This window comes from Apteryx mantelli, chromosome 4 (genome assembly GCF_036417845.1).
Source record: "Apteryx mantelli isolate bAptMan1 chromosome 4, bAptMan1.hap1, whole genome shotgun sequence".
NCBI classification, from domain to species: Eukaryota; Metazoa; Chordata; class Aves; order Apterygiformes; family Apterygidae; genus Apteryx; species Apteryx mantelli.
In genome coordinates, this window is record NC_089981.1 from 82,649,340 (window position 1) to 82,664,483 (window position 15,144).

Here is a 15,144-nt window from a genome sequence, read left to right on the forward strand (position 1 = left end):
TATGTTCTACATTGCATGGCATGGGAAATGCGTTGTTTTAATTTAAGCTCCTGTTATAAAAGCTTTTCAATAAATTAATGAAACCTTGAAAATGACTAAGTGAACAAACTCATAGCACATTCCATAAAAACTGAAGCTTCTTAAAGCAAATCAGAATGTCTTCAATGTCAGAAGCCAGGCTTATAGGGAGAGGTAGTAGCTTTTGTCAGACTGTTGATATAGCTGGAAAAAAAATCAGCAAGCTTTCAGTTGCAAAGCCCTTTTTCAGAACTGAAGATTTCAGATTAAATTTCAGGTGCTTTATAGTCTGGTACAGTAATTTTTAAGGAAAAAAGTCATAATGATTCCAATTAATTTAAATTTCTGCTTAAAGTAGAGGAGAGAGAATAGTTCATTTGGGCAACAATTTGAAATTCTTTTGCTTGTGTATTAGTTTGTAATTAAGAGTCTCTGTCAGGCATTCACTGACACCATTTGGTCTTCAGATAGAAACCAATAAGAGGCACAAATGCAAAGAACAAAAGAAGATTTCTGCACATCCTCTGGGTCCAGATTTTATGCAGCATTATGCTAGGAATATGCAGGAATGCTGGGTCTGTCACAAGTATGGCTAACCAGTGAAGATATTGTGACATTTTTCATTGGAATAAAGCCAAGGCCTTCTGAAAAATTTCACTAAGAATCAGAGATGATGCTGCCCCCTCTACCGTGACCACCAAACGCAAACCTCTACAGTAGTAAAGTTGTCCTGGACCAGATTTAATTTCAGCAATTAACTGTAATTACACTTGAACCCTCCAGCTTTGAGCTATTTGAAATCTCACTACACTTCCAGTCCCAGTATACATCCCAGACTGAGCAGCAGTGAAAAGAAAGCCCATCATTATATTAATATAACTTTTTTATTTATTATATACCTTTATATTAATGTATTTAATCTTTCTGCAGTATGGCTTTTGCTGCTGTGGGGGCTCTGGGCTGGGAGCCTGGAAACCTTAGTTCCATCCCTAGCTTTTCCACTAAGCATCTCGAAGACCCTGGCCAAATAATACGACCTCTCTACACCCTGGTGTTGACATCTGGCAAAAGAGGCAGTAGTGTGAATCCGGCTTTCTCCAAAGCATTGCAATATGGGGAAAGAAGCGTGCTAGATTAGTGCTGCATATTATTATTGAAGATTGATTTACTGTTCCAAGATACATCAGGCTAAAGAGCAGCTTGAAAAGTCTTTTGGCACTTTTCCCTGTCACAGAGAGCACCATTTCTGCAGCCTGCCCCAAGCTGAAACCAGTCCGCTGTCATCTGGAGGCTTTGAACTATCTTTCCCTGTTTATGCTCTGAAGTGTATCACTCTAAGAGATGCTACGCTGGGCAAAACAAGGGCTGCTTTCTTTGAGGAGTTTCTTTTTTTAATCATCTGTTACTAAAATGCACAGGCCACAGCACTTCTGCACCACAGCAAAGCCCTAATCAATTGACAGTGCTCCACGCTGCCGTTAGCAGTGATGTTTCATTAGGCCCGTGCCAATAGCAGGGATTGATCCAGTGACCAGTATAAGTTTGCGACTACCAGACCTGCCTGATCTAGCTTGACCCTGTCCTCATGAATGGCACTGCTTCACAAGGAGCGCGTTGCCCTGCCGTCAGGCTAGGAGGGAATGGGACGTTCCCATTAATTACGGAGCCCTGGGTGAAATGCCTGCGGGACTGGTGGCCGCAGCATGGTCTGAGCACGCGGCTTGGTGAGCCGTGGCATCAGCTTCTTTAGGTCCAGGTGGATTCCAGAAAGTTGTGGGGTCGTTTTGTTGCTGTGGGCAGAGGCAGTCTTTGTTGTGGCTCTCCTAGATCCCGTGGAAGAGCGTGGGTTCACTGAGGTCAGTGGTAAAACTTCTGCAGTGCTGCCGTCTGTAGGGCTGCTGTTTCCCAAGGTTGGAAGTTCACCAAGGTCTCTACAAGTACCTCAACTTTCATTCTTACTGGAGCTCTGTGTTATACAGAGCAGGAAACATCCTCAAGAGGATGAAAGACAGGGGGTGAAAAATCTGCTCTTCTCTCTGCCCTAAGGCCGGGCAAAGAAATAAAGAGGAGAAAGATCCCCCCTGCCCTGTGCTCCCTCTCGTTACTGCCTCAGTGAAGAACAGAAGGAGAAAAGGAGGAGAGCAAGAAATAAATACCTGATGCTCTCCATTAAGAGCACATTTGCAAGACGAAGAGATCTGGAGAAAGAGGCAGAGAGTAGAAGGAACCTTTTCATTTGCTCACCAGCTGCCTGACTGGCTGGCTGGTTTACATGGGATAGTTAATATGGCGTAAAGAAAGGCAGGGGGTTAAATTCCCAAATTTGATACGTCTAAGCTGTGAGAAGGCGCAAGGGTCCCCATGAGGCATTATTCGGTAATAGTTTCATAGAGCAGATACTGCAGAAGAGCTGCTCTGCTCAATTTCCCCATGTTTAACCATCTTTATGTTATATAAAGAAAATTAAATAGGCCCTGATTCAACAAAGTATTTCAGTCCCCCAGTCCAATTTAGTCTTCTTGTTGAAATCAGTGTTAGGACTTAGGGTCCAAAGTGGGAATTAGGAGGCTAAAACTGGGTTTCATTGCACACCAGGGGTGTAACAGAGAAAGGACTGTGCCTCTTTGGATCACAGACACAGTTTAGTCTCCTCTCAGGCAGCACAAGTTAATGCTGTCCTCTGTAATGGACTCACCCTAAACTAGACCAGCCTGAAATCTGCTCTAGTTAAGCATCCCGTAAATTCATAAATAAAGTAGCTTTGCTGGTTTATTGTCTAAAATGACTGTGTTTGTATGTGGAATGTGCATTTTGCTGTCTTTGACAGTATTGGAGAAATAGGTCTGAACCAGGCTGTTCTGGAATGTGCTAAGGCATCTGCTGTTTCGTTAGAACAAAACAGAAAACAGTGAGGCGAAAACAGGAAAAAAAGTGATTAGTTTCAATTCCAGAGGCTTGTTTAAAACCCATGGCAAAGCTCCCCACTTCCCAAGGTGCACAGCAACCTTCTTCAGCATCCCTTTACTCACAGAGATGCAGAGCCCAGCAGGCATCAGATAGAGCGGCTAGGCCAGCGCCAAGAGAAAATCCATGCGTTGTTTTCCCCTGGGGTGCAAAGACAGCGAGGTGTCCGTAAGTGCTTGAGCTGTGGCCAGAAGGTGCTCAGATTCTGGATGACTGGAATAGCAGAAGAGCCTGTGAACAGTGGAGGAGCTCGTCTGGAGAGAGCTTGACTGTGCGCCTAAGTACAGAGCTGCTGATTCAGGGACTTGCCTGGTCTCACAAAATGCCTTGAGGTCGGTCTAACTGTGTGCAACTGTGCAGACGGTGGAAGCGGCTTTGGCATTTCTTTTGGAAATCCAACTCCTTAGCATCAAAGCACAGCATGCCCTTAGTTAAACTTGTTCTCACAGCACTTTGGAGAGTCAGTGCCCGTCACTCCAGCTGAGGGTCTCAACTGATCCTTCCTTGCAAAGGGGGTGTAAAAGCCACCCTTCGTTAGGGTCTGACTGATGCATCAGGGCACCGGGAAAGGGCTTCATTCAGCATTGCTCATCCATTGTGCACTGGCCTAGATGTCTCAGCACAGCAGACTTGAGCCCTTAATCTTGAATTGAATTTATAGGAACATGCATGTGTATTTTTTGTGATTTTTTTTTAATAGGCTATCTCAGTTTTGGCAATAAGCCAAAACATTAGCCTCTCTCTGCTATCAGCCATGAATCCTGGTTGCCTAGTCTCCCGGTTGCAAATAGTTAGCTAGCACATTGGGATTTCCAATTAATTGCAGAAAGCAGGGCAGTATTAGCATCTTGTCTTATACAGGAAGAGATGGAGACATGAAGAGACAATGTGATTTGCACAAGCCCTTGCATGTGGCCAAAGACAGGGCCGGCAGTATAATCCAGTCACCTGAATCCCATTCTAGTGCCGTATGTACGTGTTGGGCCATGGTGCTTTCAGGATGTGACAAATGCGACTTGGATCTCTGCCTGCTTCTCTTCATCTCTTTCTTCTTCAATCTAGACATGTTTTAAAGTAATGCAGAATAACTTCAGATCCATATCAGGTATAAAATAGATGAGGCGAGTCCACAAACACTCTCTTTTTAATAGGCATGCTTGTTCGCAAATACAGATCGGCCTAATTGACTGTCAGTATGCACAGATGTCTCTCTGCAAGAGTAGTCGGGTGCTGTGCAAATTGATTGCTAACACAAAATGGAACCAGATTAAAATTTGACTTACAGTGTCCAATTTCTAAAGCACAACACAAGCAGTAACGAGGTGATGGAAGTTCTGGGCTCTGGGAAATTGCTCATAGGCTGTAGTGGAGATCTTCTGAGCTGCCTCTCCCTCCCCACATGTGCAGCTTTTTCTTTAGATGAGCAACTCAGGGATACAGCTCAGTATTAAGTGATGATGAAAGGATTAACCCCTTTCTTGCCCATTAAAATGTGATTAAAGTTCCCTTAAAAGGGCTTTTTCAGCCTCACAGAAATAATTCTCCTTGTCCTGAAATGGTATCTCTTTGTTATTTCTATTGGAAATCTCTGCATCTCTTACAAGTCAATTCTGTAATCGCTTAGGAGGAAACTACATGAATGCAGTTTCTCCATAGCAAAATTAAAATGTGCTTGGTAGGAAGCTTTTGCCTTTGCATGCTGCTGTATCTGTGAAGTCAGGATCAATGAAAATTTGCAGAAAGGCTATTATTTACTATTTCTTTCAAGCAGCCAGCAGACTAACCTATAGAAATCTTCTTTTCCTCCAAAATCCAGCAAGAAAGACTGTTTAGTGAAACATTTCTATCCCGGAGTTTAACTAATTGCTCAGCAGTCAGTCATTTTCACTGCACAGCCAAGGACAGCGATTCCTTTCCCACATGCAGCTGAAGCAATGGTTTAACACAAAACAGTTCTTGGGACAGGAAGATTAAGCAGAATTTACTGGAGAGCAATTAAAACAGTTGTTAGAGCGATTTGTTTTTGAAGCTGAATTTCACATCAAAGTAAAAATATCTGGGGAGAGCATAGTGCAGGAGAACAATAAAGCCATCATCCCAGGCCATCTATTCTGCATCCTCAGAGTGCAGATTAATAAAGTGAGCTAGGAGGACATGAAGATGTACAGGGGTAAAGTAGGTGAAACAGCCTAAATGCAGTTTGCATTTGGAAAGAGGCGCCCTGGCTTCGGTCTCTCTGCTTGCTTTTACATCTTGTGGCTTCTGCTGCCCTCCATTTCTGCCAGACGCTTGGTGCTGCCCTATTAGGGACAGCAGAGAGTGTCTGACCGAGCTTTTGGCTGCAGAGATCCTGCCAGTGCAGGACACCGCAGTTGGGGGCTGCTTCTGCTTGCAAGCCCTACTGAAAAGCTGTTAGTGGAAGCTGGGTGGGAGCCAGCACTCCTTGCTGGTTCCTTGCTGGTGTTTGCTGGTCTTGCTGGCTTCGTCCTCACATCCTAGTTGTCTCTTCCTACCCTCTTGCTATGCCCTGGCCTAGGAGGGGGCCTTACTCCAAACAGTCTCTTGGGGTTAAGAGCCAAAATTGCATCTTGTGGGGGATGCTGCCATTGCCCGCTCCATTTTGGAAGGGTAGGAAAACTACCTGGAAACAGACTTCAGGGGCAGGGAACTAGTCCAGACACAGTGAGTTTGTCCATAGTGCATTTCAGCAGCTTTTTACACCCATCCCAAAGGAAGGTTTGAATTAACACCGGCTGTTCACGTTCCCCTGGTTCACGCGGAGGCTCACAGGCCAGACTTCCAGGTGAAGGACAACTACAGAAAGCCCATGACTCTTATATCAGCCTGCACGGTGTTTCACAGCTCTGCTAGCCCAAGCCCCAGGGCTCCAGTTGCAGTCTAATTGCAAAGACTAGTGTTATGTAAATGTAATTTCCTATTCATTCATTTCTATCCTTTTTTTTAAATGGTTTAACATGTTAAATTTAAGTACATTTGAATTCATGTATTTTAAAATGAAAACTTCTTAACACATTAAAAATTAAAATGTTTGGTAATTATTTAACATCTGAAAAGAATGAGATTTGTAACCACCTTAACAACCAAGTATCAACATTGAATCATGTTCTGTGTGACCTGCCTGGGTTTAAAACACACTTGGGTTTTGGAGCAAGCCTGTCACATGCGAGGTACTGGGCTTAATTTGGCCTAGTTCTAAGAATATCAAATAAGAGAGTCCTCAAATATGCCCTGTTTTGATGGCAATTTCCCAGGAGCTGCTGGGCGGCCAGCTGAGTTTCCCATTGACCCGCTGGGTGTTTGAGGCCTCAGCACTCCTGGGCAGGGTTTCCCTGGGGAAGAGGGTGAGAATAGGAAGCCTTTCACTGCCGCGTTAGAGGGGTCATCGGATTCCTCAGGCGGCCAAAATATCTGTTTTTTCATAAGCTCTCTCTCGGACCTGCGAGTCTGTCATGGTCTTCTGTACAGCAGTTGCTTGTTCTCCCTCTGCAGCTTTTAAGATAATAGACTAGCTGGTCTCCGAGGCTGAGGAGGGAATACATCCCAGCCGGGAACTGGCAAAAGCCCAGCATGTCGGAGGGAATAAAAACAGCATCAGGTGAAGGCAATAATGCACACACATGTATATAAAGGCTTTAAGGGAAGGCTTTTTGCATGATCTGCTCCAAATCCTGACACTTGCACTGCAAGAGGGATTTGGGTTCTTCTTCTCTACAGTTGTGCTGAAGATGTCGGCATCTGCATGGCTCGTACAAAGCTCCCTTTAGAGCCAGAGGAGACAAACAGGCGGCTCAGGGTACCGCTCTTCTGACCTGTTTTAACATCTTGCTGCAGGTGAAATGACTCTCACCCTCCAGGTGCCTTTTCCTCTCCCTTGACTGTATGTGGCTCCTAGAGGATGAGTTCAGATGCAGACATCTGCGTTGTAGGTGAACTCTGTTCTGAGTGGCTGAGCTCTGGAAATTGGCTGTATTTTGTAGTTTGCTCTATGAATCAGGAAAAGAATGTGAGTGCCGCGTGGATTTGGGACTGGGTCCGACACAAATTCATCTCGCCCATTAATGTAAGAAAAATGACAATTACAGTTCTACAGTGTACTCTGAGATGTGCAAACTAATAGTATTTTTGAAAACATCTTTACAAAAGTTTGGTTTATATCGTTCAACCTAGACATGAATTAAGCTTTTCTTCTTCTTTTCAATTGTAATTATTGGGTTGGGTTTTTTTTAGCCTTTTCCCTAGAAAAATGATGTGTGTGTGATTGCAGTGTTTGTCTGTCTGTGGTCAGTTTCTTCATTGCGTCACGCAAAAACTTCTGAATCTATTTGCCAGCTTTGAGGAAGGAAATCTCAAAGATAATTAAACTACTAAAAAAATCAATTGCTGGGTAGATATCTAAATTAGTGCCACCATTAAGGGAAAAATCAAGCAGATCTCAGCTGTTCTGCAGCCCATTTGGTAGCAGCTGGTCAATGGGCATCTCCTGGCCATATATGAAGTCCTACACAATCTCAGCATGCAGTTTGGCTGCTCTATGGGAGAGCTCAGGGATTATTATGGTTATCCAGCGATGGTGAATAACAGGGTTATTGCAGTTATGCAGTTCAGCAGAATGGCTGGGCTCCCTGTTCTGCTTTACATGGCAGTGGGAAACGAAATAGTTGGAGGAGCTGAACTGTTGTGTTTACTCTGGGTTGGAGCCTGACAGTGGCTGGAGGGCTTCACAGTGAGTGGTTAGGAAGTGTGAACTATGAGCATTAACCCAAGCCTTCCCAGGTTCAGCTTCTGGAGCTGCTGAAATGCGCTGGGAGCTCAGTTGGGTGAATGCACCTGGTACAGGGTCTCCACTTGGTTTGGAGAATCTCAGCCTCTCTTGGAAATCAGGCACACTTATATGATCTCTCCATTTGGGCACCCAGGATTTATTACTCTCTTTGGAAATCTTTCCATTGATGGCCTTATCCGTCTTTACCTCTCTGTCACTCAAAGCACACCGGCTATATTTGTCACCATGACAACTGAGTGTCCTTTTGTTATACAGTTATATATTTCCATGAATTCCCATGGTGAGGGGCAGGCATGTATTGAACACCAGTAACAACAGCAAGACAGTCTAGAAATAAGACAGGATGATCTGTGGTCAAATATATGCCACTTTTATGAACATATGGTAATTCTTCAAGACATTTACACGTTCTTCAATCTGTCCACGCTTTTTTCCTTGAAAACACTTATTACGGAGTCTTTGCAAATAGAACAAGGTCATGGAGTGATGACTTTCACAGTACCGGTACAAAAAAGACAACAGACAAAGGATGCATTTCAAAGTGGCTGAAAAGGTCACCACTTTACTGAATAATTTGGCAAGAGAAGGGAACAGGAGAACTTCTGCATGTCTCAGCTTTGAACTGGCTTCTCCACTTCTTGTTTCTGCTGCTTATGTCTGAACTTAGCTTTGGGTTTGGTGACACAAGTTGACACTTCAAAGGAGATGTAGTGTAGCAGTTGCTTAAACTTTGTGGCCTTAGGTAGGGTCTCTCTTTGGGAGTGGCACGGCGCCGGACTGGATTCATGGTTGGACCAAGTTATCTCTCAGGGCACTGGGGAGGGAAGGTGAATAGGGTTAAGATCGACGCAGAGAATCTCAAATTACTCTTCTCCTCTGTGCCTGCCTTCTAGATAAACCAAATACTTCTGTTCCCAGGGCTGACAATCAGTTAACCTTTACTTAACCTTTGCCAGCTTGATAATTAACGTCACCCCCATTCCCCCTCCTTCCCAAAATAAATACATTAAAAGCAAGAAAAACAGCAACCTTGTCTAATGAAACAGGTTGTGTGTCACATGGCACAGTCTTTCACAATCCCTTCCGTAAGGGAAGTGAGTTCTGACACCGAATCCCCATTACATTATCGATTCAGCACTTGCCACGAGACAGGAGTATGGTTCTTTACTCCTTGAGAAGTGCTGTTCGTAACACTGGTTATGCACTTCAGCACTGATTATGTCTGGTTATACATTTCAGAGCCAATCTGTAAATAGCAAAGACCTGTGGACACATCCACTTTTCATGAGAAAGCTGAGGGGAGGGTGAGTGCAGGGATGTGCTTCTGCCAGCCTTTGCTTCCTTGAAAATAAGTCTCCATAGGAAATATGGCTCCACAAAGATAGATCAATCCAGAATTCTGGATTCCCAAGTAATCCCTGGATTTCTTAGTTCCCTATGCATTTTCTGCTCTAATTCTGCGCGTGCAGGAGTCTTTCTTCTTTAAAGAAGCTCCCTGTAATCATTCCAGGTTTTAGCACTTTTTGTAGCAGGCAGAAAAAGAGAGAGGGATTTATCAAACAACCAGACTCTGCCAGGCTCCTGATGGGGGCTTAAAAGAGGTGGCAGGAATTTTTCTTCCTGGGGACAGTGGTAGAGGATGAGTGACTTGGGGAGTGTGCCTTCTCTACTGCATGGGCCTAAGGCAGGAGGAAAGCCCATGGCTATGTGAGGTTATTGGGTTCTTGGTCTTGGCCAGAGCTCTGCAGTGAGCTTCAGACCTAGCCCCCTCTGGCTGCAGTCCAGCAGTGACCTCAGTGAGAGACATGCGGGGATGTCCTCCCCTGGTACTCCTTGAGTCTTATCAACGCAGTGTGTGGAGTCAGCAGCTCGAAAGTCCTGCTTCCCCGCAGAGTGACCCAAGCTGGGCAATAGTTTTATCTGCAGCTGGTGGGATTTTCATGGGATTTTCACACCCTGTAGTGTATCTACCATCACGGTGTCCCCGGGAGGCTGGGAAGTGTCTGCTGCAGGCAGGGACATGTAGCACGGAGAGTTGCCTTTGGTCGCATAAGAAGTCAGGAACGGAGCAGAGACATGAACTTGGGTCTTGCAATTTATGCGGTAGAGGTTTAACTATGGGGATGACTTTCCTCAAAGAACGGCAAAATGATCAAAGTTGGCATACAGACACCTGCGTTGCTGCCTGGACAAGGCTGGTTTGCATTGCAAATCTGATGGCATTTGTCACAGCATCCTGCGCCACGGTCGCCCGTCCCTGCAGCGTGGATGCGTTCAGGCTCCCCAGACCTCACGTTAGCTGCGTGCTGAGACACAGTAGTGCAGCTCGCTCAGACTTCAGAGCCCCTGTGCTGCTGGGTTTAGCTGATCTGAGTGACACCTGGCTAAGTGGTTCTGGAATGAAGCCTCCAGTGTAGAAAAACCTGCTGGTTTCCTGGCTTTGGGAAGGGCGCACTTCAGGAGTGCCGGTACCATCCATGTCAAATTAGCCAAGTCGTGGCTTTTCTTCCGCAGAAAGCAAGCAGCAGTCACGGTTAATTGTATTCTCTGCTTGGAGATAACCTCTGGCTAGAGAAATTTCGAACTGAGAGGAGAAAAGGGAGAAACGAAGAAAAGAGAGCAACCCAGCTGGAAAAAAAAAAGGGAGCTGAGGATAGTTTTCAGTGAGGTGTAAGTGTTTGGTGAGGAGGAATAAAGAGCAAATCAAGCAGTGGTGCTGTGGTCTGTGTTGTTATCATTCTGGAGCAGAGTCCTCCCATGCCCGGCACGGTGCGGAGGGGGCATAGCCGGCCAGCGAGCCCATGGGAGGGACCTGCCGTCTTTTTGGGAAACACATTCTCTGCTCCACGCTCAGCAGCTAGACATTTTCAGTGTTGCGTGATCCACCAAAGGTGCCACGCTTCCCTCCTGGGAAAAAATGCACAAACAAAGCTACATGACCGACCTTCTGAATCTTCATTTAGGGAGGGTGGCTTCAATTAAATGTAATTACTTCCTTGTTTGAATCAAGAGCAACTTCTGTTACATTTATTTGCCGTCCCCTGTGGCTTGCCCGAGAGAGAGGCAGAGGGTGCGTGAGGGTAGGCGCTAATGAAGGGGAGCTTCCAAATGAATATATATGTAGCTGAATCTAGGTCAGAGGAGTCAGATGAAAGTATCTTCCATGTTTCTCTGTTTTTTTTTTTTAACTGGGCTTCTAATAAACATGTTAACTTTCCAAATTATTATAAGCAGCTGCATCTATCAGCAACACATCAGAATATATTTACTGCATTTGAAAGCTCTTTAATGAAGCTTTGAAGTCCAGCTCGTTGCAGATTGATGCAGGAAACTAGATGTAGCCGTTGTGGCCCTCCTGTGCCGTCTTCTGAAGATGTGAGACTTGAAAGCAACTATTACTTTGCAAATATGGACAGGTGTGAGAAGCCTTTATTTGAAAAATAAATAGATACTGAAGTATAGATACTCAAACAGATACTTCAAAACCTACATTTGACTATCATAGCCTTTTCTTTTGTGTATTCCAGGGGCTTTCATTTATTTTTCTTACCAACACTATCCCTACATGATCCATATTTGCATCTAACCACATGGTCCTTCACTTTACTATCATCATCCAGAGAAACAGTGTTTCCCCATCCTGCCTCAATCCCACATTCAAGAAGACTGTACAAACCTAAATGGGAGTGAAAAAAAAAAAAGAGAGATTTTTTTACAAGTAACGTGCATAAAAGCATAAAGGTTTTAACTCTGTGGAACCTGCCACAGCTTGAGGCTTAGATTCCTTGTGCTACAGAGGCCCAAGAGATGCTGCAGCATGAAATAACTGCAGCACTAAATACCTTCCTCTTTTGAGTGACATGCCATCATGAAACAGCGGATATTGCTAGTTTTTATAATCACACATTCCTGGTACAGTGTTTTTCCATGGTGCTCCCAGTACACCCACACGTATTAGACATAGAAACTCTTCAGGAAATGCCTGTGCTGCTGTGCGAAGCCACACTACACAGCACACAGGGAACCTAATTGGACCCTCCAGCCACTGCTGCAAGCTAGTAATAAGCAGTGCTATTAAAGGAGTGCACACAGTCGGATTTTCAAATCTCCAGAACGGCGTGTACATTGAGTTAAAGTAGCAGTAGTGTAGTCTCCACTAAATTACTGTTTCTTTTTGATCTGCACTAAAGATAGTAACTCAGCAGGTATGAATGTGAGTAATGGGTAGATATGTATCACTGTATTTGGGTTCTTGCTCGCTTTCTGTCTTCTCTTTGTTCAGTTTCTTTCCTTCTCTCATTGTCAGGATATTTTTAGTTCCTCAGGGCTATATCTTCTGCATCAAAAATAAAGGTGAAACTCACTTTTAATCTGTACCTTTAAGAAAGTTAGTGTGTGTGTGTGTGTGTGTGTGTGTGTGTGTGTGTGTGTACACCATCTATGCAGTGGCATGTGTCTAAGGCAGTTATGCTTTGATCCGCTCCATTTGAATTCACTATAAGGAAATTATGATAGAAAGGAAGGAGAAATGGCTCTTCCCCCATGAGGGCTGTTCTGTATCCTCATCTTCCAGTGACATTAGCCACAGTCCTGTATGCGACCTCTTTTGGGTGCTGACTCTGTTTTGGATTTATCCCCTGTAGATCATCTTCCGGAAAATCAGTGATGTCAAGAAGGAAGAAGAGGAACGCCTGCGCCAGAAGAATGAGGTGACGCTGAGCATCCCTGTGGACCACCCTGTGCGGAAACTCTTCCAGAAGTTCAAGCAGCAAAAGGAGATGCGTAATCAAGGCTCAAGCCACATTGACCCGGAGAGGAACCAGCTTCAAGTGGAAAGCCGTACCTTGCAGAATGGGACCTCCATCACGGGCACGAGTGTGGTCACCGTGTCTCAGATCACACCGATCCAGACTTCCCTAGCCTACGTGAAAACCAGTGAGGCCGTGAAGCAGAACAACCGGGATGCCATGGAGCTCAAGCCAAATGGAAACGGAGACCAGAAGTGTCTCAAAGTGAACAGTCCCATGCGGATGAAAAATGGGAATGGCAGAGGGTGGCTTCGACTAAAGAACACAATGGGGACCCATGAGGAGAAAAAGGAAGACTGGAATAATGTCACAAAGGCTGAGTCCATGGGGTTGCTGTCCGAGGACCCCAAGTGCAATGACTCAGAGAGTGGTGTAAATAAAAACCCACTGAGGAAAACAGACTCTTGTGACAGTGGAATAACAAAAAGTGACCTTCGTTTGGATAAAGCTGGTGAGACTCGCAGCCCTCTGGAGCATAGCCCCATTCAGGCTGATGCTAGGCATCCTTTCTACCCTATTCCTGAGCAGGCCTTACAAACCACCCTCCAGGAAGTCAAACATGAACTCAGAGAAGATATCCAGCTGCTAAGCAGCAGGATGACTGCCCTTGAGAAGCAGGTGGCAGAAATTTTAAAAATATTGTCTGAAAAGAACGTACCCCAGATCTCTTCCCCCAAGTCTCATTTATCACCCCAGTTACCCTCCCAAATACCCTGTCAGGATATTTTTAGTGTTTCAAGGCCTGCATCACCCGAATCAGAAAAAGATGAAATCCACTTTTAACATATACCTATGTTTATATATGTATACAGTATATATGCAGAGGTGTATATATACCTTTATACATATATATGTGTGTGTGTGCATATGGTAAATATATATACATATATATTTTCACTTGCATCCAATATGACTTGAACACACCAAGGGTTTTGATATGTAAATATTGCATGTCCAGCTGGATTCTGGCCTGCCAAAGAAAACAATTATTAACATAGATATTGCTTGTATAATATGCAGTTGACTGCATGCACACTTTGCATTTATTTATAATCTCTATTATGTAATAAAAGAATGACTTTTGTTTAACAAAGGCAACGTACTATTTAAAGAATCAGGGTCTAACCTGCCAATATTGCCATGACAGATTTGATCTCAGGCTGGGTGAATTGAGCTTTTATTTCCTCACTGTCTTTTCTGCCGAGTTAAACAATAGATTAACATGATGTGGAGCACATGTTCAGACTCCAATTAGTATTGTTTCCTGGTATCATTCCATTACAATGTACTGTATATTTGGTGATAGCTTCCCCTCCTCCTCCTCCTCCTCCTCCTCCTCCTCCGTAAAGGGAGGGTTCAGCTCAGTTACCAGAGAAGGGCACTGTGGCAGGTGCCTGGGTAGATCACTGGAATTTATTAGTGTGGGTATTGTGCATGCACAGCCTTTTATTTCAAGTATCCTCCTGCTCTTTCAACATCATAAGTAAGAAACAATAATAATGGTGATTTATGTAACAAAGTGGAACAAACAAACGCAGCTGCACTCCCCGTGTGTTTGGGGGTGGGTAGTCTGTTTCTTGAAAGCCTCCTTTTATTGATGCTATTTATATGGAACTGTTAGAGTAACATTACATAGATTCTCTTCACAGCACTCAGAGACAGTGTCTGACTCTGTCAGGATCTTCATTAGGAAGTCCAGGTTTTGCAGGGTTGAGCGTTGCTTTTCCCCATCCTTCCCCATTGCTCCTGGCAGAAAGGCTTTGCCCGAGGTCTTAGCAAGGGAGAAAGAAATTTTTGTTCAGCTCCTCGGGAGCTGTGTGAGCAGATTTGAAAGCCTGAAGTTAAATGGTTGCAGTTAATCCCCATCGACTCCCTTTTCTGAGGACGTTTATCAAGCTGAAACTGCTTTTGAGAAAGAGCGAAAGACTGAGTCTGGATGTGTAGCTGGTAATGGTGACAGTCCCTTCACCCCATGGCATCAGGATGATGATGGTGCTTGAGCGAGAGATGTGGGGCTGCTGGGGAGATGAAATTCCCCCCTAGGTGCCTCCTGCTCTTGCTGTTGGACTTGGAGATGGGCTCAGTGGACTGGGGGACACGCTGCCAGTGCAATGCAGGAGTGCAGTGCCCACAGCGAATCGTTAGGCATATTAAGGCCATTAGGGCTGCGTCAGGTGCTTTGGCCCTTCTCTTAGCCCCTTCCCTTCGGCATCTCCCAGCCTTGACCCATGCTCAGATCACACCTCCATTGCCCAGCCTGGAGCAGCCTCCTCCTCGCTGTGCTGCAGCTGCAGCGGGGCAGGCACTAGAGCAGGCACTAGACCCTCTTTCTTCTGCTTATATGAACTGAGATTTCTGGAGTCTGCCTGAGCCTGCGCTTGAGCGTGGGGGGGGTTTGTTGCCTCTAAGTTTGTGCCAGGTGAGAGTCCAGGCACACGCGACTCCCAACAGAAATGGCCGTTGTGGCTTCAGAGCAGTGTTGTGGCTCGAGACTGACACACCAGGCTGTAGTGGCTCCTTCAGCGAAGGATTTCCCCACACTTAAATGAC

The 15,144-nt window shown here is 45.0% G+C and overlaps 1 protein-coding gene across 1 annotated transcript in view; it reads left to right on the plus strand.

The window, feature by feature from the left end:
• KCNH5 (potassium voltage-gated channel subfamily H member 5) overlaps positions 1–13,502 on the plus strand; it is a 161,594-nt gene extending 148,092 nt beyond the window's left edge. Inside the window, 1 exon segment of the mRNA XM_067295644.1 lies at positions 12,430–13,502. Within this exon segment, the coding sequence (XP_067151745.1) occupies positions 12,430–13,377 (948 nt within the window). The 3' untranslated portion in view covers positions 13,378–13,502.
• Positions 13,503–15,144: the final 1,642 nt, after the last annotated feature.